Consider the following 27339-nt stretch of genomic DNA (forward strand, 5'->3'; position numbering starts at 1 on the left):
TTTTACTAAAACTCTCGTAAGCACTTGGCAGAGTTCACTTTCTTAAAGCAGGTTCCCCTCAACTTCTGGTTCTCTTCAGTATGTCCTGCCCCTCATCCTGAACCCCGAGGCCTAGGCTTCCTCAGGGCCCCATCCTGAGCCCTCTTCTTTTTTTCTCTCCCTGCCTGACCTCATCTGACAAACTGCCGTACCATCTTTATGCAGAGGACTCACAAATTTATGTGTCAACATGCCCAGAATGATCTTGATTCCGTCCCCTGCAAAACCATCTCCGTGACCCCCCCCCCGCCACCCAGGCTTTCCTCCCATCCACAACTTGCACAACTTAAGACACACACTGAAGTCATCCTTGAATCCTCTTTTCCCTCACCTCACCCCACACGCGGTCCATCAGAGGGCCTGTCAAGGTCACCAACACTTCTCTCAAATGCATCCACTTCTGCCCACCTCCTCTACCACCGTGGCTCCGGCCACCACCATCTCCCACGTGAGCTACTGTGGCAGACTCCCCTGTCACCGACTCCCTTTTCCTACCCCTTCCAGGCCACGCTGCACACACCACCAGGCCCTGACCCTGCCTTGGGAGCCCCTGTATCCTCTGGCTCCAGTCTGCCTCTCCGGCGTCCTCTCCCCTTGCTTACTCTAGCCTAATTACACTGGCCTTTCAGCATTTCTAAGCCATGCTCCGGTAAATTCAAGATGACTGCAAATTCTTTGCATATCCCTCTGCCACACCAATTGAGAAATGGAGTTTAATCCCCTTACCCTTGATGTGGGATGATCTGCCAAGATTCTTCCTCAGAACCCTAACACCTGCCTCCCTTCCCTAGTACCCTACATGCTACTCCCTGGAATACCTAGACTACTCTTCCCATGCTCCTACCTAGTACTTCCTTCTTATCCTTCAGCTTAAATGCTCTTCAGAGAGGGCCCTTCCAGACCACCTCAGTGAAAAGTAAAAAAATATCAAGGCGAGACCTATATCAATCTTTTATTTCCTTCTTAACACTGACATACATGAAACAAGTAAATAGGCAATATAATTAAACTGACTACTTATCTTCCTCTCTAGAGCAAGCAATGGCACACTACTGCCCTCAGGCTGGACACCTCCTTTTTTACAAAGAAAGTTTTACTGCAACACAGCTCCGCCCATTATGTTCATCGATACTTATGAAATGATAAGAGTTGAGCAGATGCTACAAAGACAATGTAGCCCATGAAGCCTGAAATATTTGCCATTTTAGCCCTTTAACTCTGTAGAGGGTAAGAGCTATGGCTCTCTCATCCCTAGATCTCCAATACCTCAGAGTGTTTGTTGAAAAAACTGAAGGGCTTTGAGGCTCAGCTATAAGTGCTTCAGCTGTAAGCCAGGGCTAGACCAGGTCCCTTCGGATGTCCCGGATCTAAAGGGTCCTAGATGACAGCTTTGGAAGAGATACAGCAGGACTCATAAGTCTCAAGTCCAAGGTCAACCAAGGAGACCAAACCATTTCTCTCACCCCTTCCACTCAGGCCAGGTTTCATGAGAGGCCAGGAGGTTGGTTAGGACCCTCTACCACCTTTCGGGGGTATATTGCTTTTGCTAACACCCGGGCAAGGATGCAACCATTTTCAAGGGGAAAAAGGGTCCTCTGCTTCTCTGTCCTCCCCAGCAAGCATGGGCTGGACTAGACCCTGGAGAATAGCCATCTAGGAGTGTGGGAAGAAATGTTGCCCTGGTTCAGAAGGTCCTCTCCAACATGGAGATGGCTCTGGTGACAAGCCAGGCCCCACATGTGCCACGTCCTGTTAAACTGCACATGGGGGTTACGGGGAGGAGTGAGCTTGTGCGCAGGCACAGACTGTACATTCATATGTCTGGGGGCTGCCATGCCATGTGTGTACAAACGTACGGAGAGGAGGCAGGCTCTGAGAATGTGCCAGGTCCCTGAGATGAGCTGCAGATTTTTGTTCCAGATGTTGAGCTACTGTGGGGGGTGGGGGGGTGGGGGGGGGGTGGGAGGGGGGCTCTGCTCAAACATACTGCACATACTTCTCTTTTTAATCTGTTATCATCTGTCAAGCCCAGGGCCAGAAGAGAAAGCTTTCCCTGTTCCTGCCTCCCTTCCCCAATACCAAGGTCCTCATCTCAGGTTCCGTGGGTCCACGAAGGGCTGCCTCTAGCGAGGTAAGGAGATCTTACGGGCTGTAAGAGAGCCGGATTCCACCAGTTCTAAATCCTGGATGGCTTCCAGCAGCTGCTCCCGTGCAGTTCCAATAAAGGAATTCTCCAGGAAGGCAGGCAGGCCTCCCACACCATCCCGCAGGGTATACAGGGGCACACGTACTAGGCCTAGCACCTGTGAAAGGAAGGAGACAGGTGACAATGAGACAGGTAGCTCATCCTAGACAGATCTTTCCAGCTCAGAGGTCTCACCTCTTATCAGTGCAGCAGAACCAAGCCTGAGGACTTAGGCCTTATACCTAGTGCGCCCACCTCTCTACCAACAAAAGACGCAAGTCATGCTATTCAGCTTCAAAAATGCGAATCCTTCCTACATCACTAAACTTTTGGTGGCTCTTTGCCTCCAGGACGCGTGCTTGCCCCTACACCAAGTAGTTCTCAAAAATACACCAGATCAGTCATTTCAGCACCATTTAGCAACCTCTGAAAAATGCAAATTCTCAGGTCCTTTTCTCTCTCCCCCACTGAACCAGAAATTCTGGAAGTGGGGTCAGTAATAAGCCTCCCAGATGATTCTGATACCTGCCCAAGTTTGAGAACCATCTCCATACACAATCTGTCCCCCTACTCCCCTAGCCTAACGACAAAGGTTTCCCCACAAAGTATCGGGCCACATTTCCCACCCAAGAAAATCACGGGCCAAGGGTGCAAGGCTTAGCCAAATCTATGGGGAGAAGAGAGAGTCTTGGATAGGTATGTTCCAAAATAACAACTGCAGAGGTCAGTAAAAGGGGCAGACTACGCCTGCTGTGCCTAGTCAACCAGATGAAAGAAGCCCAAGGCCCCAGCTACTGCAGGAAAGTGGGGGAGCTGCTTTCGGGGGGCAGGGAGGCCATGGGGCTGGTGTTCCCGGGCCGGCCCCACCTCCAGCCCGTGGTCCTTGGCACGCGTGGCGCCCATCTCCACCGCAACCAGCTGCTCCAGCGTCAGGCGCTTGGCGTAGAAGTGGGCCACGACGTGCGGCCCGGACCCGGCGTGCGAGCTGCGGTAGTCGGCGCGCTCCACACGGAAGTCGGCCGCGGCCTCGCCCAGCTCCTCGATCAGCTCGCGGTTCAGTCCGGCCTCCAGACTGGTGTCCTGCAAGTTGACGAGGCCGCCGGGGAAGCCGAGGCGCCCATCAAAGCGCATCTGCATCTGCGGGAGAGGGAAGCGAGGTTGCCCGGGCGCCCCGTCGGCGTCCCCGGGGGAGGGGGAGAGGGAGGGGGCGGGGCGCGTCCCCCCTCTCACCAGGACGGCGTAACGGAGCGGGATGCGGCCGAACAGCAGCGCCGGGTCCGGCGCGTAGAGCAGCGCGTGGCACGCGTGCCGCCAGCCAGGCCCCAGCGCCAGGGCCTGCTCCAACGGCAGCTTGCGGGCCCCGGCCATGGCCTGACGCTATCCCCGCCGCAGTCCCGAGGGCCCACGTGGGTGGGCGGGCCGGGCGGCCGCCAATGGGGGCGGGGCTTTCAGGCCCCGGGGGCAGGTGACGGCCGCATCCGGATTGGGCCCCGGGAGGGGCGGGGCGGAGGCGTGGCCGGCGCCCTGGGCGCAGAGCTGGCGCGGAAGTAAAGCTTCAGTCACAGTGCCGGGCCTGAGGGGTATCCTGGCTGGCTGTCATTAGGGCCGAGCCCTGCGGCTGGAGGCGGCACGCGAGTCTGAGGGAACTGCATCTGGTTTGGTTTGGGTGGCACTCGGAGACCGGAGCTGGGGCCGGGGCTACCGAGGCCGAGTTGGCTTTAGACACTTGGCCTGCCCTTGGACAGTGGGGATTGGAGAGGTGCGATGGGTGTTAACAGCTGCCCAGCGTGGCGGAATTGGAGGGGACTCAGTGGAAGTTTGAACGTTGGGGGAGAGTTGTGCTAGGATGAGGTCAAAGTTTATGGCCTGGCCTGGGTGGTCGGTGGCGTATGGATGGGTATCGTAGGACAGGGGTGGTCAAGAAGTGTGGTTCTAGACAGAAATTGCGAGTGGTGATAGGCAGCGGATAGGACAGGTAGGATAGGAAAGGATTGATGTGATTTTCAGGGGAAGAATTAAGTGAGGAAAGAGCTGTGGGTGAAACCCTGTGGGCGCAGGAAGTGTCAGATTTAGAAGTGGATGATAAGGCTTTCGGGCTTTTACCCAGACACACTCAGACCCTTGAGCTGTGAAGGAAGGAACAGCCCATCTCCAGGGCAGGGCACTACTCTGGGCTTGATGCCGAGGAACTGGGATTCAGAATCCCTCACCCCAGACCACTCCTTCCCTACCTTTCTCAGGTCCTGTGCAGATAGATATAGCCTCTACAAGAGTCCGTGTTTATTACACAAAGGAAGGGAGGAGGCAGCTCCTTGAGAGGGCTTGAGCTTAAAGTCACAGCCTGTAAGTGACAGCACATGATAAGAAAGAGCCCACAAACCTGCAATGATGCAGGCTTGTGACCTTAGCAAGTCATTTAACTCAGATCCCTAGTTGCTCATCTGCTAAGTGTGGATGATACCAACGTTTTAGGGGTAGTGAAATGTTTAAAGCACTAAGAACAGTGCCCAGCACAAAGTTAATGTAGCCATCCTTGGAGTCGAGGGTAGGCACAAAGTGATGTGTCTAATATGAAAGACCTGTGCGTTGGAATTCAGCCAACATCAGGCCTCAGCATTTGGAGGGGAGAGGGAGTGTCCCTGGGATCATCTTTCCTAGCTTAGTCTTCTGAATAACATGGCAGAGACGGCATCCACTAGTATCAGGCAACTGAATCAAGGTGATGAGACTGTAGGTGTGCCACAATTCATTGGCCTGTTGGAGTACTAGGGGGTTTGGAAATGGCCCCTGTTGCACATTAGAATCACCTTGCAAAAAGCTCGTGAAAACTGCCAATTCCAGGCAGACGCCCAAGACCAACTGAATCAGCATCTCTGGTGGTGGTTTTAAAATTTGATTCAGGTAACTACTAAGCAACCAGTGCCCTAACCCTTAACCCCTAACATTCCAAAGTTGACTTGCTTTTTCTTCTACATGGGCTTCCTTGATGGATTTAGGGTCAGGCATGCCCTTTCCAAGCTTCAGGCTATTTTTCTTTCCTGGTTTCTTGAGGAGGCTTTTAAAGGTGGATTCAGCTAATATCTAAGGCAATGTGGAAAACACTGTGAAACCAAGGCAACGGCTATTAGAGAACTAATGAATGACTTTGGAGACCAGAGCTTTCTCAGGATGAATGAATATGGAAGCCCTCAAGACCCCCCACACACACCTCGCCCCCTCCACACACACACACACACAAGCTTGTCATCCCTTTACAAACTGCTCCCTGCCTCTGCCGGTGAGTGCAGTCTCCATCCCCTTCCCCCATTACACCCTCCTGAGGCAGATTGTCCAGGAGTCAAGGCTGGAGGTAGATAGCTGAGAGCAATTCCATGTCCCTCAAGAGCTACTCCCAAGTTCATAATGACACTCAAAACTAAAAATAAATCAGTGGTCAGCCTCAGAAGATGCTAAAGAATGAATTCATTTGAAAAATAATCAGGAGGAAGGGGTGGGAGGGCTAGGCAAAATAGGTGAAGGGGATTTAGAGGTACAAAACTTGCGATTATAAAATATAGTAAGTCATGGAGATGCAAAGTACAGCATAGGGAATATAGGCAATGGTATTGTAATAACACTGTATGATGACAGATGGTGACTGCACTTATCACGGTGAGTGCTGAGTAATGTATAGACTTGTCAAATCACTATGTTGTACACCTGAAACTAATATAACGTTGTACATCAACTATACTTCAATACTAAAAATTAAAAAAAATTCTGAAATTTAAAATTTAATAAGTACATTTTTTACTTATTTTAAATGAAGCCTGAGGTTCCCAAGCAGTGCACCATACCGACTTTCAGGGGCATTGAGAGATATTTTAAATTTCCTGAGAAACGTAGCAGTCTCTTTCAGACATCAAGAGCAGTACTAGCTTCCGTTCAATGATTAGATTCGACAGTAGATGGCTACGTCCTTTTTGATGATGTCCTATCTTTGTGAAGCTGGGTTTTTAGCAGCTGTGATGAGAAGCAAATATGAGATGAGAAAATCAGTGTGGAACAGGGAATGAGGGTTTGAGATGGTAGATGGTGACAAACAGGTGCCATGTTGTTAGGATATAGCACTTATTAAGATGTTTGGATCTAACCATTTAGCAAATGACATTGTTAGCTATTTCTTTTGGCTTAAGGGGACCGTGAAAAATTTATGGACACCCTAAATTACAGAGAACTGAGAAATTTTGGGAGTCTCTGAGATAATCAATCCATTAATTCAATAAATAGTATTTGAATCCTGAAATAATAAGGAGGAGGAAGAGGAGGAAAAGAAGCATTTATCCTGTTTTTTTTAATATGGGCTGTCCCTCGGGACTCCCAAATAGTTGATAAGGGCAAGTTTATGTAGGGTATTCTAGTCAAAGAAAAAAAGATAGAGCCAATCATAATTTTCCTATTTTTAAAACTTAGGTAACAGATAGTAGGAAATGATCATCAATGACTGCTAACATCACTAAAAGAAAATCGGATCTTACGTGCCTCACAATGGAAGAACGCACCACCTACTATGAAATATTCTTACCAAAAAACTGAATTTGAATCTGGATCTGATGACAATTTTACAAGAAATACAAAAGAACGTCTTTTTTAAATATCAGGAAGAAGCTAGGAAGATCCATGTGGTAGTGTATCAGAGCTGGAGACAGCAGTATGAATTTGTGTTTAGCTTAACTTGGATACAGATGATTACGCATAGAAATAGTTATGGCTATGTGAATATACGAGGGTTAGTGTACACAAATGTCCTCACTCTGTCAGCTGACAGGGAGTAGAAGCAGTGGTACCCCAGTAGCAAAAAGCATGCCCAGAGCTTGATTACCAGTACCATTTTCCTTTTTTTATTAAAATTTTGAGTTTGTTTATGTATTTTGAGAGAGAGACAGAGAACACAAATGGGTGAAGAACAGAGATAGGAGAGAGAGAATCCCAAGCAGGCTTCACACTGTCAGCGCAGAGCCCAATGCAGGACTCAGACTCATGAACCATGAGATCATGACCTGAGCCGAAACCAAAAGTCAGATACTTAACCGATTGAGCCACCCAGGGGCCCCTCTTTTTTTTTTTTTAATGTGTAATTTTGAGAGAAAGCAAGAGCATGGGCACACATGGGGAAGGGGCAGAGAGAGGGAGACAGAGGATCCGAACTGAGCTCTGTGCTAACAGCAGAGAGCCTGATGCAGGGCTCAAACTCATGAACTGCAAGATCATGACATGAGCTGAAGTCAGTCACTTAACTGACTAAGCCACCTAGGTGTCCCTCCAGTATCATTTTCTAATGAAAGGAACTAAGACTCCTTGGAAAAAAGGCTGATTCTAGCACTGGGACAAGAAATACACCTGATAGATACATGATAGACCTGGAGTATATTGTGATGCCAGAATTTTTTAATGAAAAGAAAAAAAAATAAAACATATTGATGGGAGTATGTCAAAGTGACAGGGATACAGGAACCAATTAGAGTTCACAATGGCCAAAGCTGAAACAATTTGAGCAACAAAATAAAGTAGTATTGGATTGTAACCCAAATTATAAACTAATATCTAGCTATCTGATGTAAATAACACATAAGTAGGGGCACCTGTCTGGCTCAGCCGGTAGAGCATGCAACTCTTGATCTCAGGGTCCTGAGTTCAAGCCTCATGTTGGGTGTATAGTTTACTTAAAAAAATAATGCATAAGTAAATGAGTGGAAAGAGACAAATTTCTCATGCAGAAGAATTTGAAATAATTTATATAGATACTCTGCCCTCCAGAAGGTGAGGCACAATTGCCCATTCCTCAAGTTTGGGTTGTGAATAATGACTTCCTTCCAAAGAGGACAGTAGGAAAAGGGGGCTGAAGAGCAATTTGGTAACTTTGAGGAGAAACCTGACAAACATTACTTTAGCCAGGTGATCAAGGTCAACATCAACAGTGATAAGTCATGTTGATGGTATGCACCCTTGGTATGATGTGATGAACATGGTACTTACTGTTAGTTGTCTTCCTCCAAAAATGACATAACCCTGGTCTAATTGTGAGAAAAGCATTAAACCCCAATGGAGCACACCTCAAAACTGTTGTCACTGAATATGAGGAAAGTCTGAGAAACTGCCACAACAAAGGGGACCTTCAGGATTCATGATGTTTGAATGTAATAAAGTGGTATCCTGGATAGGATCCTGGATTAGGAAAAGGACATTAGATCAAAGCTAAGGAAATCTGAATAAAGTATGGACATTGATTAGTACTACTGTATTGAGGGGCACCTGGGTGACTCAGTCGGTTGAGCATCCGACTCTTGATTTTGGCTCAGGTCATGAGCTCATGATTTATGAGATGGAGCTCCACATCAGGCTCTGTGCTGACAGCATGGAGACTGCTTGGGATTCTCTCTCTCTGCCCCTTGCATGCTCACTCTCTCTCTCAAAATAAATGAATAAACATTAAAAAATAATATATTGATATTGGTGCATTATTGTAACAAATATACCATGCTAATGTGAGATATTAATAATAGGAGAAACTGGGTGGACTGTTTGGGAACTCTCTATGCTATCTTCACAACTTTTTCTGTAAGTCTAAAACTTCTACAAAAAATAAATTTTTTTAAAAATGAGGAGGGTATAATCAGTAAAATCTAGACTAAAGGAAACTCAACAAAGACAAATGACCTGCTTCCTTCAATAAATGAATTACAAGGGGGAAAAAGATGGAGGAGGCATATCACTTGAGGCAATTGGGCTTTATTTAGATCCTAATTTGAAGAAACAAACTTATAGAAAAAGTAAGACTGGGGGAATGTGAATACTGAGTGGATATTTGATAGACAGCAATTATTGATAATTTTTAAGTGTAATAACAGTATTGAAGCTTAAAAGAAGTATTCTTTTTTTTTAATATGAAATTTATTGTCAAATTGGTTTCCATACAACACCCAGTACTCATCTCAACAGGTGCCCTCCTCAATGCCCATCACCTACTTTCCCCTCCCTCCCACCCCCCATCAACCCTCAGTTTATTCTCAGTTTTTAAGAGTCTCTTATGGTTTGGTTCCCTCCCCTCTCTTTCTTTTTCCCCCTTCCCCTCCCCCATGGTCTTCTGTTAAGTTTCCCAGCATCCACATAAGAGTGAAAACATATGGTATCTGTCTTCCTCTGTATGGCTTATTTCACTTAGCATCACACTCTCCAGTTCCATCCACGTTGCTACAAAGGGCCATATTTCATTCTTTCTCACTGCCACATAGTACTCCGTTGTGTATACAAACCACAATTTCTTTATCCATTTGTCAGTTGATGGACATTTAGGCTCTTTCCATAATTTGGCTATTGTTGAAAGTGCTGCTATAAACATTGGGGTACAAGTGCCCCTATACATCAGCACTCCTGTGTCCCTTGGGTAAGTTACTGGCAGTGCTAATGCTGGGTCATAAGGTAGATCTATTTTTAATTTAAAAAAATTATTATCTTACAGAGATACATGCTGAAATATTTATAAATTATATGATAAAAATAATCAGTGAGGTGGTTGTGGCTGAGAATATAAATAAAATAGAATTGGTCATGAATTGATTATTTCTAAAGCTGAGTGATGGTTCTGTAACAAGGGGATATTATATTATTCTCTTTACTTTTATACAGTTTGATGTTTTCCATAGTAAAAAGTTAAAAATAAAAAAAAATCTTTGACTTCTCCTGAAGCTAAAGGTTATAATTTACATTTGAATAAAGCTTTGCATTTCACAGAACTCTTTCACAGACAGGATCCCTTTTGGTCCAGGAGAGGGAGAAAAAGTTAAGGGTCTAAGTCTCACTTTTTAGGCCTAAAGAAGACTGTGACCAACATCTATCATCTACTGGGAAATTTTTAATTATTCCACTTAATCCTCATGAAATTTTCCAGATGTTGCAAATGCAAAACCACGGGTGAGAATCACTGCTTTTGAAGAATATACAATGGGGGAGTGGGGAGGAGATGCCCCCAGCAGAGAGCTGCCAGATAAGATGGGGTTTATCCCAAAGGACTTACTAAAAGGGCTACATGCTGTGATTATTATGGGGGGGGGGGGCACTCACATATCTGAAGTCAAATCTAGCAGACTTAAAAGAGGTGGCATTCTATAGAAGGCAACTCTACTCTTAGTTGTCTGCAGGTCCAACATTGAAAATATCCACTGTGTTGTCTGGAGCTCATTAGGTGGACCCATTGATTATAAGAACTTTCCAGACACCTCTAACTTCATGCCCAGACCTCTTCACCTGAATACCCCACAAGCACCCCAAACCCAACACACCCAGGAATGGACTCAGTGTTTCTCCCCCCACCACCAAACTCCCCCACATCTCCTGTATCCCCAGGTCTGTGAATGGCCCAGTCACCCATGCTGGAAACCTAGGAGTCTTCACAAACCACCCCCCACAAATCAGTTCTCGGTTCTTCTGATTCCCTTGAATCGACTCCATTGTCAGTGATGGGGTTTTGGGGTGATGGTGGGGTTTGGAGCTGATGGCCAAGAAAGAATTCTTGAAGACGTCTTTGGTGCAAGGTGATTTTTATTAAAGCATGGGGACAGGACCCGTGGGCAGAAAGCACTGCCTAGGGTTGTGAAGAGGGACTGATTATATACCTTCAGGTTGGAACGGGGTTAGGGACAGTGTGAATCTCTAAGCAATTTTGGAAGCAAGGTTTCCAGGACCTTGAGAGGCTAGTGGTTAGTAGGAAAACATTGTTATTACTGTTTAGAAAACCTCAGTCATGAGACCCTTCAGATGTGTATCATGGGTCATAGGTTTGGAGTATAATTGCTAACATATACTTGGGGGTTAAAGATAAAGGGGGCTTGCAAAGGAATTTTTATGTGTTTAAGGAGACTCACAGGATCCTGGGGGATCAGGATAATGTTAAGCCAAGCCCTAGCAAGTGTCATTATCAAGGCAACTGGGCTCCTAGAGGAAGGTCACTCTACCTGTTTCAAGGACTTGTCAGTGGGGTGTAGGCAGTAAGGAAATTTAATTTTTCATTTCCTTTAGTTTCCCACATTACCATATCAAGCAATTAAACCTCCTTATATCTTGATGAGGGTGATATTAGGGCTCCAGGAAATGGAGTCTGTAGGTTTCTAGAGATTAGGCTATGGATAAGATTGCCTTTTCTTGCAGTTTACTAAGTTATCCATAAACTGAAGGAGACTCCTGCATGGCCATGATCTCTATCAGTCAACCATTTGCTTTCTTTCCTTTCTTCTGTTTTTGGGCAGCCAGGAGTGCCTGAGGACTATCACACATATCCCACCTGGTGGGGAGAGGGGATGCTCTTGGCCTGTACTTTGCTTCAGCTTGACTTATGCTCCCTCATCATCAGTGCCCTGACTTGAACTTTTCTCACCTGGACACAACTAACTGCCTCTCCGTCCTGCCCCCAGTCTCATGCTGTTCAAACCTGCCCTCCACACAGTTTCATGAGGCAGCTAAAAGCCATGCCCTGGTGATATCTCTTTAGGGGCTGCCCCTGGCTATAGAACACAGCAGCTCAGATCTGAGCATTGCCTTCTATATTAGTGATCTATTACTGAATCATATTGGGAAATGTAGTGGCTTAAGAAAACAGTGAACACTTACTATTTCACATTGTCTGTGGGTCAGGAATTAAGGAATGGCTTAGCTGGATGGCTCTGGCTCCAGAGAGTTTCTTGTGATGTTTTAGTCCAGATGTAAGCAAGGGCTACAGTCAAATGAAGGCATGATTAGGGCTGGAGAATTTGCTTTCCTGGTGGCTCAACTTGGCGCTGGCTGTTGGCAGAAGCCTCAATTCTGTATCACATAGATCTCTCCATACAGTTGCTTGAGTGTCCTCACAAGATGGTAGCCAGCTTCCTTCAGAGTGAGTGATCCAAGAGAAAACAAGATGGAATCCATGTCTTGTGACCTAGTCACAGAAGTCAAACGCCACCATTTAGACAGTATTTTATGGGTCACATGGGCCACCCCTCAGGCCATGTGAGAAGTAACTGCATAAGACAGGACTATCAGAATGAGGATCATTTCGGAGGCCATCTTGGAGGCTGCCCACTACACCTTCCTCTCAAACATGATGTAATCATTCTTACACTTTGTATACCACCAGCACAAAAAGATTTCAAACTCCTAGAACTCACATGCTGTGTCTTGTGTCTTCCATGTTTGTGTTCTTAGGCCTGCAAGATCTTACATCCCTCTTATTTGCCTGATGAAATTTTTCCCAGCTTTATTGAGGTATAATTGACAAAAACTATATATATTTAAGGTGTTTTGATATACTTAAACAATGTGAAATGATTACTATAATCAACCTAATTAACATATCTATTACTTCACACTGTTACCATTTTTCGTATGTGGTAAAAACACTTAAGATCTATTTTCTGGCAGATTTCAGGTATATAGTAAGACGGTATTCTAACTAGAGTCACCGTGCTGTACATTAGATCTCCAGAGCTTACTTGTTCTGTAGAACTAAAACATTATAAATTTTATTTTTAATGTTTATTTACTTTTGAGAGAGAGAGAGAGAGAGAGAGAGAGAGAGAGAATCTGAAACAGGCTCCAGGCTCTGACCTGTCAGCACAGAGCCCGACACAGGACTCAAATTCACAAACTGCAAGATCATCACCTGAGTTGAAGTCGGACACTCAACCGACTGAGCCACTCAAGTGCCCCAAACATAACTTTTTAAATTTTTTTTCAATGTTTATTTATTTTGGGGACAGAGGGAGACAGAGCATGAACGGGGGAGGGGCAGAGAGAGAGGGAGACACAGAATCGGAAACAGGCTCCAGGCTCTGAGCCATCAGCCCAGAGCCCGACGCGGGGCTTGAACTCACAGACCGCGAGATCGTGACCTGGCTGAAGTCGGACGCTTAACCGACTGCGCCACCCAGGCGCCCCTTTTTTTTAAAAAATTTTTTTTTCAATGTTTATTTATTTTTGGGACAGAGGGAGACAGAGCATGAACGGGGGAGGGGCAGAGAGAGAGGGAGACATAGAATCGGAAACAGCATAACTTTTGATGAACATCTGACAACCTAACCCCAGCCTGGCAACCACCATTCTGTTCTCTGCTTTTATGAGCTTGACATTTTTAGATTCCACATATAAGTGAGATCAGGTAGTATCTGTCTTTCTGGCTTATTTCAGTTAGTATAATGTCCTCCAGGTTCATCCATGTTGTAAAAAATGGCAGGTTTTCCCTCTTTTTTAAGGCTAAATAATATTCCATTGTGTATATTCATAAATATGCCACATTTCCTTTACCCATGCATCTGTCAACAGACATTTGAGTTGTTTCTATTGCCTGTTGAATGCTTATCTTCAAAATTGTGTGTCTAAATGCCTGGTATGGGATGAGAACTCAACACGCGTTGATGTAAAATCCAAAGAAGAATGAGACCATATCTGCAGATGAAGTGGTCTTCGTAAGTTCCACACTCCTGCGCAGCATTGTCTGGAAGCATGCTGAAAGCCAGGAAAGACATTTCGTGGTTCACCATTTTGAAAAAGAGTATACACATTTTTTTTTTCTGAGAAACCACTAAATCATTATCAGTAAACTTTACCCAAATTTCTAAAAATCAGTGCCAAGAAAAAGGAAGCCCAAAGACTTGATAAAAAAGTGTTAAGGGATAGAGAGCGATATCGGGTATATTGGTTAGCTTAATGCCATAATAATGCAGTGTAATAAACATAAAACCTGAGTAGAGCATACAGCAATGAACATTTGCTTCTGGCGCAAGAATTTGCAGATTGTCTGGAGTGCTTCTGCCTTCTTTGTTGGCTGGGGTGACTCTACCGGTTGGCTGGGGTGGTTCTGCTCCCGGTCCCTCATCCTTCCCCTGTGATTGGTGGGCTGTCTGGTGAGGGCAGAGGCACAAGAGAACATAATGGAGTGCCCCTGCATGCTTCCTGCTCCTAGTGATCACTCGGCCAAAACAAGTTCAGTGGCCAAACTCAGAGTCAAGGGTTAGGGACATCTACTCCCCCTGTGGGGGTGGGAAGACCTATGAAGTTATAAGGGAACAGTCAGGGGCCCAGGGAGGGGCGAATTGGAACCAAAAGTTCAATCTTTCAGAGCAAGAAAAGGTCACAATATTTTAGAGAGAAAAAAATTTCTAGCTGTTGGAAGATTGTCTCCAAATCTAAACTTACAAATCTACTTTGAAAATATTCCTATGGGAGTGAAGATTTCAATTCTGTATAAATGCTAATGACTCTGACATTCCTAATGAATATATTATTTTATAATGCATATTTGTTGGACCAGATTTCTGATTTTCCTTCTGAAGTTAGGGAAGAACTGAGCTTCCTAAGGGTACTGGTAATGTTGCTTGCTTTGGGGTCACACGGGGCAGGGTAATGAAATGTGAAATGTGTTGCGGCATTGTGTGGACTCAGAGCTGGCCTCAGAGCCCACTTGCTTGCCTCTCCAGAGCTGCTGCCTTCATGGCCCTATTAGCTCTTAGCTGACTGCCAGCTAAATTCTAGTCGAGCTGGCTAAAAATGGCTAAAAATGTATACTTTTTGGGGTGTGTTTGTATAGTAGTAGTAGAATCTTAGAAGCCTAAGGGATGAATCTCCAATGATGGGATATCAAGGAGCCTGACAAGAAAGCTAGTGATTCCTTCTCCAAAGTTACGGGAATCTTCCAGATTGAAAGCATCTCCACATGTCACACTAAACCTCCTTGCCAATTTCTTGTGATTCCGCTTATTACATTATCTTACTTGTTCTGTACAGCAGTCTTCAGACAAAAGCAGGAAAAGTCTCGGATAAAATGACTTGGCCTAGACCACACACAAGGGGGAAGAGGGCATCTAGAATCCAAGTCGTATGGTATTAAGTTCTGTTTGTTTCCTTACGCAGATTGTGGCAGAAGCATCTTAAAACCCTCTTCATGGTGTGTCCGACCCTGCCCCCTCCACTGTCTCCCTCCCCTCCCCCACACCCCTTCTCTTTGCCTCATTTTTCATTTTTTGCCTCTTTATCGTCTGGGTGTCCTGGCCCCATCTTCTGAAACGTTGGCTAGTGATCCCATCATCTTGAAAGAGGAGTGGGGTGTTTCCCCCCTGGAGCTACTGTTTAATTTGTCAGCCTCCTTTATCCTGAGCCCACTGTGATGGCTGGACTTTATAATAGACCTAGAGCTTTCGCTCTGGCCTCAGCCCCAAATACATTAAATAATTAACTTCCATCACTCTCCTGTGTGTGCCTTATCTCCGCATCATCCAAAATAGCCGATGGCATTTCCTCTGCATCAATAGAAAGCAGAAAGGTCAATTGGTGTTCGTGAAATAAAGATATATATTTTACAAAGCAGCAAGGTAGCAGGGTTCCTTTATTCTCTCATACCTGTGACTACTTCTTAACAAACACCTTCTGACTTCTTTAATCTCCAGCCAGTTTCCACCCACCATCTTGCAGTTTGGTTAGTGGTTAATACCAACCTGGGAGTCACCCCAAATCCAGACTGAGTCTGACTGAAGGAGAAAGTACTTTCCCAATAGTGATAATACAAAGGTACTTTCTTCTAGTCACCTTAAATCCTGCACCACTGCCCTCACTCCCAGTAAACCAAATGAAAAGTGAACCTGAATGAGTTTCTTTTATAAGGCATGGAGTCATGATCCAAGATGGATTTCCCACCCTCCCCCCCCCCCCCCCAGCTTTCTCTTTTTGAAAGCTGATATAATGTATAGCATAAATCTCAGGAGGATAAGATGTTTTCAGTCTGGACCTATCTTTCTAAACATTGTGGGGGGCCAGGATATACCACCCCCAAAATAAGCCGTTTTGGCATAAGGATTATTTTGAGCTGAAAGCGAGTGAGAAACAGCAGATGCAGGAAGAGCTTTGTGCCTTCCCCTTCCTGCCTAAAACCATACATTTCCTAGGAGAAAAGTGCCCTCCCTGAGCCAGAAAAGCCCATTCTTATCATTGGAGATGGCGTGTCAACCCTAAGAAGGATCTGTACAAACAAACCTACTAAAATGACCTTTATCTTCCATTAGTTTCCCCCATATATTTCCTCGTTACTGTCCCACAATTTGCCTCCCTTAGGAGCTTAAATCCCCTTCCTTTGTCTTGTTACTTCTCTACAAATTTATTCCTCTTGTCAAAATGGTATATAAGCTCTCAGAGCTTTGAGGTTTTCACTTCTTCCTGGAAAGCCCCCTTCTGCCATGTAAAAATATTAACATCAAATAAAATTTGTATGCTTTTTCTGCTGTCAATCTGTTTTTTTTTTTTTTTTGTCAGTTCAACTTGTAGGCCCCAGCCACAGAGCCTATAGGCTAGAGCTATGACCCTAACAACATGTTCTTAAACCCAGGCTACTGTTCCCTGGGCACATTAATCGGTGAGAGATGGTAGAGGCTACTTGAAATCCGGCTATTTCTTATTCTGACCCAGCAACTCACACAAGTATTCTGTTCTGATGTTATGAAAACCATTAGTAAAAAGATTCTGAAACTTTTATTAACTTGTATAAGTTGCTACTATTGTCTTCTTCTAGATCCATTTGAAATCAGGTTGGTCATAAAAGGATACGGGAGCTTCGAGGAGCTCTTCTCGGGGGTGAGTTCTCCTCCCTGTTACCATGATGGCAATGTCCCGGGTTTTCCAGGGCAAACCTGATCTTCAGTGTTCTATGCTAGCAATGGTCACAGGTTCTGGATTTTGGCTTGAACAACATATCAAGTTCAGAATTCTGCAAAGTCTCAGATTCCGCCTCCAGGAAGGAGCCCGTGCTTGAGGCCTATTTTTCCTGTCCCAGACACAGGAGCTATGAGATAAGCAACATGACTGTCACCTGCCAACCAGGAACAACTGCACAGCATGCAGGGGTGGGGATGGGCACCATCAGCTCTGGGAAGAGGCAGAGTGAAGATCTGTGCCGGGCCCAACACCCCTCCAGAGTGTGAAGTTGGGAGTTGAGGGAACACAGAGGAGTGATGTTCACAAGCCCTTGAGCATGGCAGAGGTCCACTTAGGTACCCCGTGGTTCGTTCGGCTGCTGGGCAGAGGTGGGAATGGGACCTAGAGCACAGTGGCCATGCTCCCTTGTCCTTGAACTGACCCCATCAGATTCCCCAAAGACTAGTCACACTTTGACCTTTTCTCTCCCAAACGCTGCCTCTTCAGAGTATTCACTGTGGGGCATCTGAAGTGTTTGGGCCCTTCTTCCCAGTCCTCACACGACCTTCAGAAATGTTCGTGAGATGAATTAGCCCCAAGGAGAGCAGGCCAGAGTGCTGCTCCAAATAAAGACAGGGGACACAACAGGAAGAAGGGTCTGAGTGTGGTTCTCACACCAGGAGCGTCAACATCACCTGGCAACTTGTGAGAAATGCAAACTCTCAGCGTCCACCCAGACCTACTGAATCAGAAATGCTGGCGGTGGGCCCTGTCATCTGTGTTTTAACAAGCCCTCCTGGTGATCCTGATGCTCAAATTTGAGAAACACCGACTAGTCTAAAAGGCATTGCATCGTGCTGGGGGTGCGGCATGTGGACAACAGGTGGGTAAGGCCACAGGCCTCTCTGCCTCAGTTTCTTCAACTGTTAGCAGAGGCCGGACACTGCACACTATAATCTGTGCATCAGATTCACCAGGTAGTTATGTAACAGAGATGTGCTTGGGCCACGTACCTACCCAGAGAAAGGAGGGGGTGGGGCTGGAGATGGCCAAAGGTTCTCTGTTTGACTGGAATTCAGACAGGCTCCTCTGAGCACTCTTTTGGCTAGGCCTCCACCTGGGCCCTATCTTCAGGCTGCTGAGTCCAGCTGAGCAGGAATCCTGTCAAGTCAGTTTATTGAGAATCACCACCCTTGATATCTGATCACCCCGGCCTGTCTTCAGCAAGAGTCCTGTTAAGTCAATGTGACAAAAGTCTCCCCTACTCTAGATGTCTTCTCCTAGTAACTTTATATCCCCAGAGTCCCGTTGTGCCCCATCCCATCCCTGGGTATAAATCTCCAGCTTTCTGTGCTATGTTTGGAGTTGAGCCCTGTCTCTCTCCCCTATTGCAATAGTTCTGAATAAAGTCTTCTCTACTGTTTTGACAAGTGTCAGAATAATTCTCTAACACTATGTTTACACATGTGCATGTTTCAGAAGCTCCTCAAGCAAGTCTGATGTAGCCTCTTGGTTGAAAACCCACACGCGTAGCGGTTAAGAGCATGGGTGGTGGCATCAGAGAGACCTGGGGTGACAGCTCAGCTCAGCTCTGGTAACTGAGTAAGTAAGCACATCAGCTAAAAGAGGGGGATAATGTCTCCTCTCTCTCCCCGTCTCTCTCATCAGTGAAAAGATCCAATGACGTAAGGTCCTTAAACTTGTAAGCTCAGAGCACAGCACTGGCATGTGACAGGCACCAAATAAATCCAATGTTAGCTGCTCTGGGGAATAATTATTACATAGATGTGTTACATTCATCAATATACTTCTAGATAAGGAAAAGATAAAATAGGTGATTTAGTTTATAACCATTTATTAGAATAAATGTCTTTAATACTCCATGGATGAGCTTGGAGAATAAATCACAGAAGAGAATTGCCTTTTGGATTTTTAGTCCAGGTCCTTATATATATGCACATCTTGCTTGTTAGCCAGGAAAGGGCAAAAGTGGACCCAAAATGGGTCACCTGAAACAAATATTTGTGACTCCTGGTTAGCAGCTCCGGGTGTCGGAGGCCAGTGTTCAGCGACCTTCAGGAGCCAGCTGGCCACAGAGCACTGTGACTCAAAGCGGACAGGCACCGAGCCTGTCCTCCAAGTGGAAATGGTAAAGAGTAGATGATTCTCCAGGCCATCACGGGGAGGTCCAACCCTCTGGAAGCCCTGAGGGCACGAGTGCGGGAATGCTGTTCAGGAAGCCACGCTTGGTCCAGAAGCTCACCTCAGAGTGTAGACCAAACACCAACTGGCCCGGGGTTCCAGGTACAGGCAGATATGTTTACTACTCTCTAAAGGACTCCCTCCTCTTGATAAGGAATTGAAAGTAGAGATGGTAGCTCCAGCTACGTACTCATTTCCCGTAACGGAGTCCAGCTATGGGCTGAATGGATTTGTCCCCTTGAACTTGCTTGCTTTTGGCAGTTGTTGGTGTGGGTTCCAGAGTGTGGGCCCTTTACCCATTGTGATCAGCAACTGCTCCTCAAAGTACAGGAGCTGGTCAACTTCAAAACAGTCACTGGCATGAGGCACCACTTTTTCTAGAGCTGCCCGGATCTCGGCTTCGCTGGCATTCTGGTGCCTTGCTGTCTTGAGGTAGTTATAGACCTCCTCAAACACTTGTGCTCCCAGCTTCTGCATGGCTGATCTGCCATACAAGTCAGAAGAGGTAGAAAAGAGTTATGCATTCAAATCGCCCACAAGAAACGTCTTTTTAAATCATTAATTACACAGATCACATTGTGGCTCTGAGATTAGAAATAAAGGGAAAAGATAAGACGTGATGGCTCTACTGTGAACATTCAATAGTGTTCAAGAGACCCTTCTTGAATGTCTATTATACACCAGGTGCCTTCTAGGAACTCGGAATACGACATTGGACACATTAGGTAAATTCCTGACTTCGTAGAGCTTCCCTTTTAGGGAGAGAAAAAGCAGAGAAATTAAAAAATACACATGCAGTAAAACATCAGGCAGCGCTATGTGCACTGAAGAACAATAAAGCCCGGTGATAGGGAGAGAGAGACAGACAGACAGACAGACAGACAGGCGAGGAGCTGGCCAGTCCCCTGTGAGGAGGTGTCATTTCAGCAGAGACCCACATGAAGTGAGGCCAATACTGGGGGGAGAGAACTGGGGCCCTGAGGCTGAAACATGTTGGAGAAATATCGAGAAGGCTGGTGTGGCTAGTCAGGAGAACAAGGGGGGAGAGGAGAGTGGGATATGAAGTCAGAAAGCCCATTATTAATATTAATAACGTTAATGAGAGCAATATAAGAACAATGAGGAGGAAGAGGCAAAGGAAGGGTAGGCACTTTCCTATGCACTTAACCTTTACAACAGCTCTGGAAGGAGGCATTTTTAAAGTCCCCTCCCCCCCTTTTTATCAAAAACATTTTTTAATGTTTCTTTATTTTTGAAGCAGAGAGAGACAGACGATGAGCCGGGGAGGGGCAGAGAGCCAGGGAGACACAGAATCCAAAGCAGGCTCCAGGCTCTGAGCTGCCAGCATAGAGCCCAATGGAGGGCTTGAACTGACAGACCATGAGATCATGACCTGAACTGAAGTCGGACGCTTAACTGAGCCACCCAGGTGCCCCTCGCCCCCCTTTTTTTTTACAGATGGAGAAAATGAGGCTTAAAGGGGTGAGGGCATTTGGCCAAATTCCCACAAAGACTCATGTTTGTATTTCTGTGCTCAACTCTGGCCCTTGTCCTTTCGTGGCCACAATCTGGGCATCATCATAATAATGTCACACCTGCTATGTTTATTTTGCCTGCGTTTCCCTCGACCTCCAGCTAGGGTCACAGACTACAGGCCTGTGAGCAAAACTAGGCCCAGGGCATGTTTTGTTTGATCAGCACTATGCTTTACGTTCTTCTGGTTTGTTATTATTTTTTAGCCTTTTAATGTGAAAGTCTAGGCACGGCCTGTGCTCCCCATTCTCCATTTCTTTACTGTCCTGCGCCCACCTTCCTCATATCATTTTAAAACAGGCTGCTTCTCATGTTTCACTGACCCGCCTGACTCAAGGGCATTCAAGTTTTATGAATTTCACTCTATGGTTCAAAACTGTCACTTTTAATGCCTCCATACTGTTACACTGAATTTATGTGCTGACTTTTACCTAGTTATTCTTCCACCAAAAATTTAGTGTTTTTCACTGTAACACTGACTGAACATCCTTAGGAACAAAGCTTTTTCATCCAGGGGAATATTTGCAGGCATCACATTTCTAGGAGTGAGGCTAATTACAGGAGTGTGTTCCCTCTGTGAAGAGTCATATGGGCATTTGTGATTTCTGTACTTTTCTGTATATACGTTGGGTTGGATTCAAGGATTTAAAAAAGTTTGTGAGAATGGAATTATTAGGTAAATATGTATAAATTTTCTGACAACTTTAACCTTAAGAAATGCTTCTTTATTCTTCATTTCAGTGGATTTGGTAAAATGAAAGGTCAGAGTTTTTGGGGTATTTTTTTCCTAGAATTTTCAAAGCATTACTGCTAGACAGTGCTGATGGTGATGCTGATAGTAACCACTGAAGGCATTAGTCACAGGCTCTAATTCATTTTATAAGCTGTTATTGATCAGTACTATTCAACACTGCAATCTCCAGAACACAAGCCGAAGGTATTGTGGCAGACAAATGTATCTATTTTAGAGGCTAGAAATTATAATGTTAAGATACATACATTTTAAATTTTAACTTACTTTTAAACGGTACTTTAGAGTTTGTAAAATACTTTTACATTCATTATTTCAAATGATCCTTGTGAACAAGGCAAGTCATTGAACACCTACCTCTATTTGATGGATGAGAATAAGTAGGTTGGCTTTTGCAAACTCACACAGCTAGTGGCTGATGGGGCTTAAACTCAAACACAGGTCCTGGAATTCCAAGTGCTGGGGGGATCCGCAGCCCTAAGGCCCTGGGCTGTCCGGCTTGAATCAATTTCCCACCTTCTGCCTGGAGATTATCAGGACCCATCTCAGGATGCCTCACATCCCTAGTCACCTCATTCACCGCTAGAAACCCAAGCTTGCCTCTTGCTGACATTTAGCAAACCCTGTCACTCCCCCCGTGCATAGATGACTTCGGCGACCCGCCCTCTTTCTCCCATATCCTACTCCTCTCACCATTCTTGTGGTATCATTATTCTTGGTCTCTGACTTTGGCCGTTCTCATATCCAATTACCGTTTTCTTTACGCTCCTCAGTTGTCCACCCCCATAATCATTCCCTTGACCTCCTTGGCACCAATAACCCTGCCTCTTCTGGAATCAGTTTCAAGCCTTGCACTCTACAACCATCTCTTTACACTCTTCCACCATACTTACTACAGCTCTTCCACTCATGGTCACCTGCAGTCTTTCGGCCTGTCACCTAACACCCTTGACTCTTTCACTCCCCTCTTCCTTTGTCAGACTCCTCTAGCAAAGCTGTAAGTTAAATGCAGACATCTACTTACTTATGCCTGTACCTCAACAAAAACATTCCAGGAGAGAAATATCCAATTCTCCAAAAGGTCCCATTTAAATAATTACTGATCATAATTCAAAATGGCCCACATCACTGCCCATGATTCTACTATACTTCTCTGGTATTCTTATTTTCCATGGCTCAAAGTAACTATTTCACACCTTCTTTATTCTACAACTTGCTAAGTCCCACCAGGTGATGACTTTACCTAATATCCCACTGAGAAAATAGAAATGAACACATAGAGATTCCCCATCTTCTCAGTGCCCAAATTACCCACCTCCCTGAATCCATCACCACTTACTTGGCCTTCCCTCCGTCCCTAGTGAAGGGACCATCCATGCTCCTGTAAAAGACCATCCTCTCTCTGAGTGCTTTGGATCTCAGCCTCTGTCACCATCCCAGTGACCTTCCCTCCAACAGCTATCTTCTTTCTTTTCCTTCTCCTCTATTTCTACGTCTACTAGAACATACATATCAGGACAGAATATGATCTAATGCCCCATTTTAAACAAGAAGCTTCTCGGGCACCTGGGTGGCTTAGTCAGTTAAGTGGCTGACTTCAGCTCAGGTCATGATTTCACGGTTTGTAGGTTTGAGCCCCGCATCAGGCTCTGTGCTGACAGCTGAGCCTGGAGCCTGCTTCAGATTCTGTGTCTCCCTCTCTCTCTGCCCCTCCATTGCTCATGCTCTGTGTCTCTATCTCAAAAAAATAAACATTAAAAAATTTTAAACAAGAAGCTTCTCTTGACCTCCACACTCAATCAGTTCACTTGCTTCCTGATCTATCACTTTGACCTCCATTGCTAGCAAAGCTTCTTGAAAGGGTTGCGTGTGGCTACTGTTTCTACTTTCTGACTGCACACTCTCTTTTAGTCTACTCCTCTTGGGCCTTAGTCCTCCTTCCTTTCATAAACTACTCTTGTAATGACCTTCATGTGGCCAATTCCCCTGGCATGTTTGTATGCATCTTGACATCTCAGTGCATTCAACAGCTGACTGCTGTCTTCTGCAGACCCTTCCTTCTGTTGCTTTTGGTGACACTGCCTTCACCAGGAGTTTTTCCTATCATGCTGTCTGCTTCTTTTTAGCCTCTTTGGACTTTTAGCCTCTTCCTCCTCTACATTTCAGAGTCTTTAATACCATTTATAGACCAAGGACTTCCGGTATGTCCACCCTGTCCTTCACCTACAACTCCAGGCTTGTGAATCAACTGCCCAGTTGGTACCACCAATTGGATATCTAAAAGGGTATTTCACTCAACCTCAATATGGTGACAAAAAGAACTCTTAATTATAAGTAAAATGCTATGAAAGTTGGGAAAGTAAAACCCCCCATGGAGGAGGAGAAGACACCATCTCACCTGGGCCATAACAGGTGGAGGGAAGCCAGGTGGCAGCGAATAGTGGGAGTGCTGGCAAACCAGTGAGTCAGTCTGGCATGCGAGAAGGGCGTGTGAAGAAGTGTGAGAACCAGATGACCATAACAAATGTTAAAGGAACTTTAGAATCTGACCAGTAATTTCACCTGTTGATGAGAAAGAAGCCCCAAAATGTCCCCTGAAACCACAACTAACAGTTTCTGAATCTTCTCTATGTGCCAGGATCTATTCTGAGCATCTCCTCAGACCACCCCATTAAATCCTATGGATATGATATTGTTATTTCCATTTTACAGACGAGGAAATTGAGATATAGGAGGATATCGAATAACTTGCCCACTGTCACGTAATTTTTAAGAGGTGGAGCTGGGACATGAATTGCAGTAATTTCTCTCCAGGGCTCACTTTTCATCACTGTGGACTCAGAGACCCTGGAGTTGAATATTGACTCTACCTGTCACTGGCCATGTGATTTGGGGCCACCTCTCTGAGCCTTGAATTTTCATATTTAAGTGCAGATTACACACATGCACACGTGCACACACAGACACACATATCTTAGCACAGTACCTGTCACACCACATGCTTATTAGCCATTGTTTTACTACCACAAACATTACCATTGCTTTCCTGATGGTGGATTGCACCATAGTCCGATTTCAGTTTAACTGCAAACTTTAAGCAGTTTTGTAGTTTTACCCCCGGTTAAGACACTATTTTAAATATTTTTGTCTTCTCTGAATGAATTTGGAAGAAAAAAAAAAGACACAAGAGAGCCAGTGGCAGAGCGGAAGTAAAAAAAAAAAGTAATTTTGTAGGAATAATCATAAAAACCTATTTTAGCAGAAAGCATTAAGAGAATATAGATTATTCTTCAGGCAAAGTTTAAGGAAAGCTTGAAAATGATTTTATTGAATATAAGAAATCCCTGAACATCAAATATGTATGAGTCACTGCAGGAACAGAACAGTGCAAATGTATTTCCCCATTAATACTGTGGCCTTAGTGATCATTCAGCACTAATTAGCAGTAGGAAACTTTATCAAGGATGGATTTTGTACCCCTCCTCTCCACATCTAGTATTTCAAACGGCTGTCTCTGAATCTGGTGGGCAAAGACGGAACAGATCTCTCTCAGAGGCAGACAGCTGCACTGTTGATGCTTGGGTGACATGTGGCACCCTTACCTCCAGAGGACATGTGACTTTCAGACCCCTTTTTGTAACTGGTGCTTGCCTTCTGCTCTGTCCTCCCTGGGCAGTAGAATCTTGAGCGCAACAGTTGGTTGGACACCCTGGCAAAGCTAACCTTCCCTGTAAGGATTATTTTGTTTGTGACTTATGCACCCTCCATTGTTCATAACCACTGAACATGTAGATGGATAAATACTGACTAAAACCCAAAATCTGGCTTGTTTACAAGAGATACACCTAAAACAAAGGGCACTGAAAGGTTGAGAGTAGACAAATACATTTAAAAAAAGATATGCCAGGCAAATAACCAAAAGAAATCTGGAGATAGCTATGTTAACATGAGACAAAATAGATTTTAAGAAACAAAGCATTATTAGGATAAAAAAATGCCTCTAGATAATAAAATAGTTTAATTCACCAGGAAGAAAAAAATTCTAAACTAGTATGCATCTAATAAAGTAGAATCAAAATATATAAATCACTACAGGGAGAAATAGTCAGAAATGTCCCCATAATATAGGTTTTCAATACACCTTGCTCAGTTACAGATGATAGGTAAAGCTTTAAAAAAATTAGTAGTGATACAGAAAACCTGAATATACTTAATAAGCTAAATATAATAAACATATATTAGACCCTCTCCCTCCCTGACAATTAGAGAACCCTCATTCTTTCTGGGCTTTCATAACATTTACAAAATCTAACCATATTCTAAACAGCAATTCAAGCCTCAACATATTTCAAAGAATTGATTTTATACAAAATCTAGTTATCTGACCACAGTACAATTGATAGGAATATGTAACAAAGATATAGATTAAATAGTACTGTGTTTGTAAATTTTTTTATTCTAAATAAATTACGGGTCAATGAAAAAGTGAGGCATGCTATAAACAAACTCATTTTAAGTCAAAAGAAAAGTGATAGGTACTCTAGCATTATAATATTTCAGTGTAAATTTATTCTGACACTCAGAAAACATGCTGTAATATCTCTGCAATGATGCATCTGAGTATTTTAGAAATCATAAAATAGAAAATTCTATTTAAGGGGACTCTTGCTGTTACCTAAGATGTGAGAAGAGAGGGGAGTACTCCTTATGCAGTTCAAATTAAGGAAGAGACTGTAAGTTTGTTTTTTTCTACTGGAGGGACAGAGGGAGAGACAGGGGGCAGGAACCACCCCTTCCATTAGGTGGGTATCTCAAATTAAAAACAAAACAAAACAAAACAAATGCATATTTTCAAATAAAAAGAACTACATGTTTTCATTCTTTCTCATCTATTTTTTCCTATGCTCCACATCTTTAATCAATTTTATTCTCTTGTTCAAAGTCTTTTAAGTATTTAAGGGATCCTAAAGGTCATGTTAGTCCAGATGCTTCATTTACAGGCCAGTGCTCTTTGGGCTGGATCTCTGTCCTGCCCAGATGGATGGCAGACACAAGGGAGCTAGAGAAAGCTTCCCTAGGCTTCTGAAGGAGCTCCAGCTTCCTGGAGCCTACCTCCAACATGTGTTTGGCTGATTCCCCAGCTAAAAACTTCATTAAACTACAAGAGAGCACTTTCTCCCCTGCCTATTTTCTCCAAACTCAATCTCTCATCCTTCAAATTCCTTTACTGACTGACCTCCTCTCCTGTTTACTTATAATTTGCAAACAATATATTTTATCTCATCTATTTATTTACCCATCAATATTGACTGCTCTGGGTGCCTTATAATTATCTATCTCTCTCAGGAGCTTGGAAGAAGATGCCCAACAAAAATATCCTCATTTTTAAAATTTATTTTTTTAAGTGTATCTATTTTTTAGTAATCTCTATACCCAACTTGGGGCTCAAATTCACCACCCCGAGATCAAGAGTCTCATGTTCTACCAACCACACCAGCCAGGTATCCCTGTCCTCACATTTTAAGTATTATTTTAACTTTGCAACAATCTCAGAGAAAAGTTACAAGTATAATACAAAGAACCCTTTTTTTCACTGAGCCTTTTGAGAATAAGTTGCTAACCTGATGCTCCTTCCCCTTTATACTTGGTGTGTATTTTCTACAAATAAAGGCACTCTATTACATAACCACAGAATAGCCATTAGGATCAGGAAATTAACACTGATACATTACTGTCATCTAATCCTGTAATCCATTCAAGTTTCCCCAGTTGTCTAATAACGTCCCTTATAATAAAAGGATACAGGTCAAAATAATCATGTGCTTTATTTAGTTATCATGTCTCTTTATTCTCCTTCAATGACTATTTTGTAGACTGTCCCTCATTTTTGTGTTGGCCTTGCTTCTGGGAGTTACTGACTCCCACCCTCTGGCTATCTCTC

At 44.4% G+C, this 27339-nt stretch overlaps 2 protein-coding genes across 21 annotated transcripts in view; both read right to left on the bottom strand.

The window, feature by feature from the left end:
• Nucleotides 1–976: 976 nt before the first annotated feature.
• Nucleotides 977–3643, bottom strand: NUDT16 (nudix hydrolase 16). The gene is made up of 3 exons (XM_023260563.2): nt 3455–3643; nt 3092–3361; nt 977–2342 (listed from the first exon to the last, which is right to left on the bottom strand). Exons 1-3 carry the CDS (start codon nt 3590–3592, stop codon nt 2163–2165), a joined length of 588 nt encoding a protein of 195 aa, XP_023116331.1. The 5' UTR covers nt 3593–3643; the 3' UTR covers nt 977–2162.
• Nucleotides 3644–10783: 7140 nt separating this feature from the next.
• The window catches only part of NEK11 (NIMA related kinase 11), a 281142-nt gene continuing 264586 nt past the window's right edge, over nt 10784–27339 (bottom strand). For 14 of the 20 annotated variants that reach the window (XM_045037600.1, XM_045037598.1, XM_023260567.2 and 11 more), the window contains one exon: nt 18751–19598. In XM_045037600.1, coding sequence (XP_044893535.1) covers nt 19328–19598 — 271 coding nt within the window. In that variant the 3' untranslated portion in view covers nt 18751–19327. The other 6 variants (XM_045037607.1, XM_045037609.1, XM_045037616.1 and 3 more) reach the window with 4 other exon arrangements.

Source organism: Felis catus, chromosome C2, assembly GCF_018350175.1.
Source record: "Felis catus isolate Fca126 chromosome C2, F.catus_Fca126_mat1.0, whole genome shotgun sequence".
Taxonomy (NCBI): Eukaryota; Metazoa; Chordata; class Mammalia; order Carnivora; family Felidae; genus Felis; species Felis catus.

Bases quoted from the DNA above. Each gene is read 5' to 3' on its own strand.
- NUDT16 (XM_023260563.2), bottom strand. From the start codon at position 3,592: ATGGCCGGGGCCCGCAAGCTGCCGTTGGAGCAGGCCCTGGCGCTGGGG. The intron at 3,362-3,454 runs GTGAGAGGGGGG...CCTCTCCCGCAG, and splicing joins CGCTCCGTTACGCCGTCCTG to ATGCAGATGCGCTTTGATGG. The intron at 2,343-3,091 runs GTGGGGCCGGCC...TTCCTTTCACAG, and splicing joins CCAAGGACCACGGGCTGGAG to GTGCTAGGCCTAGTACGTGT.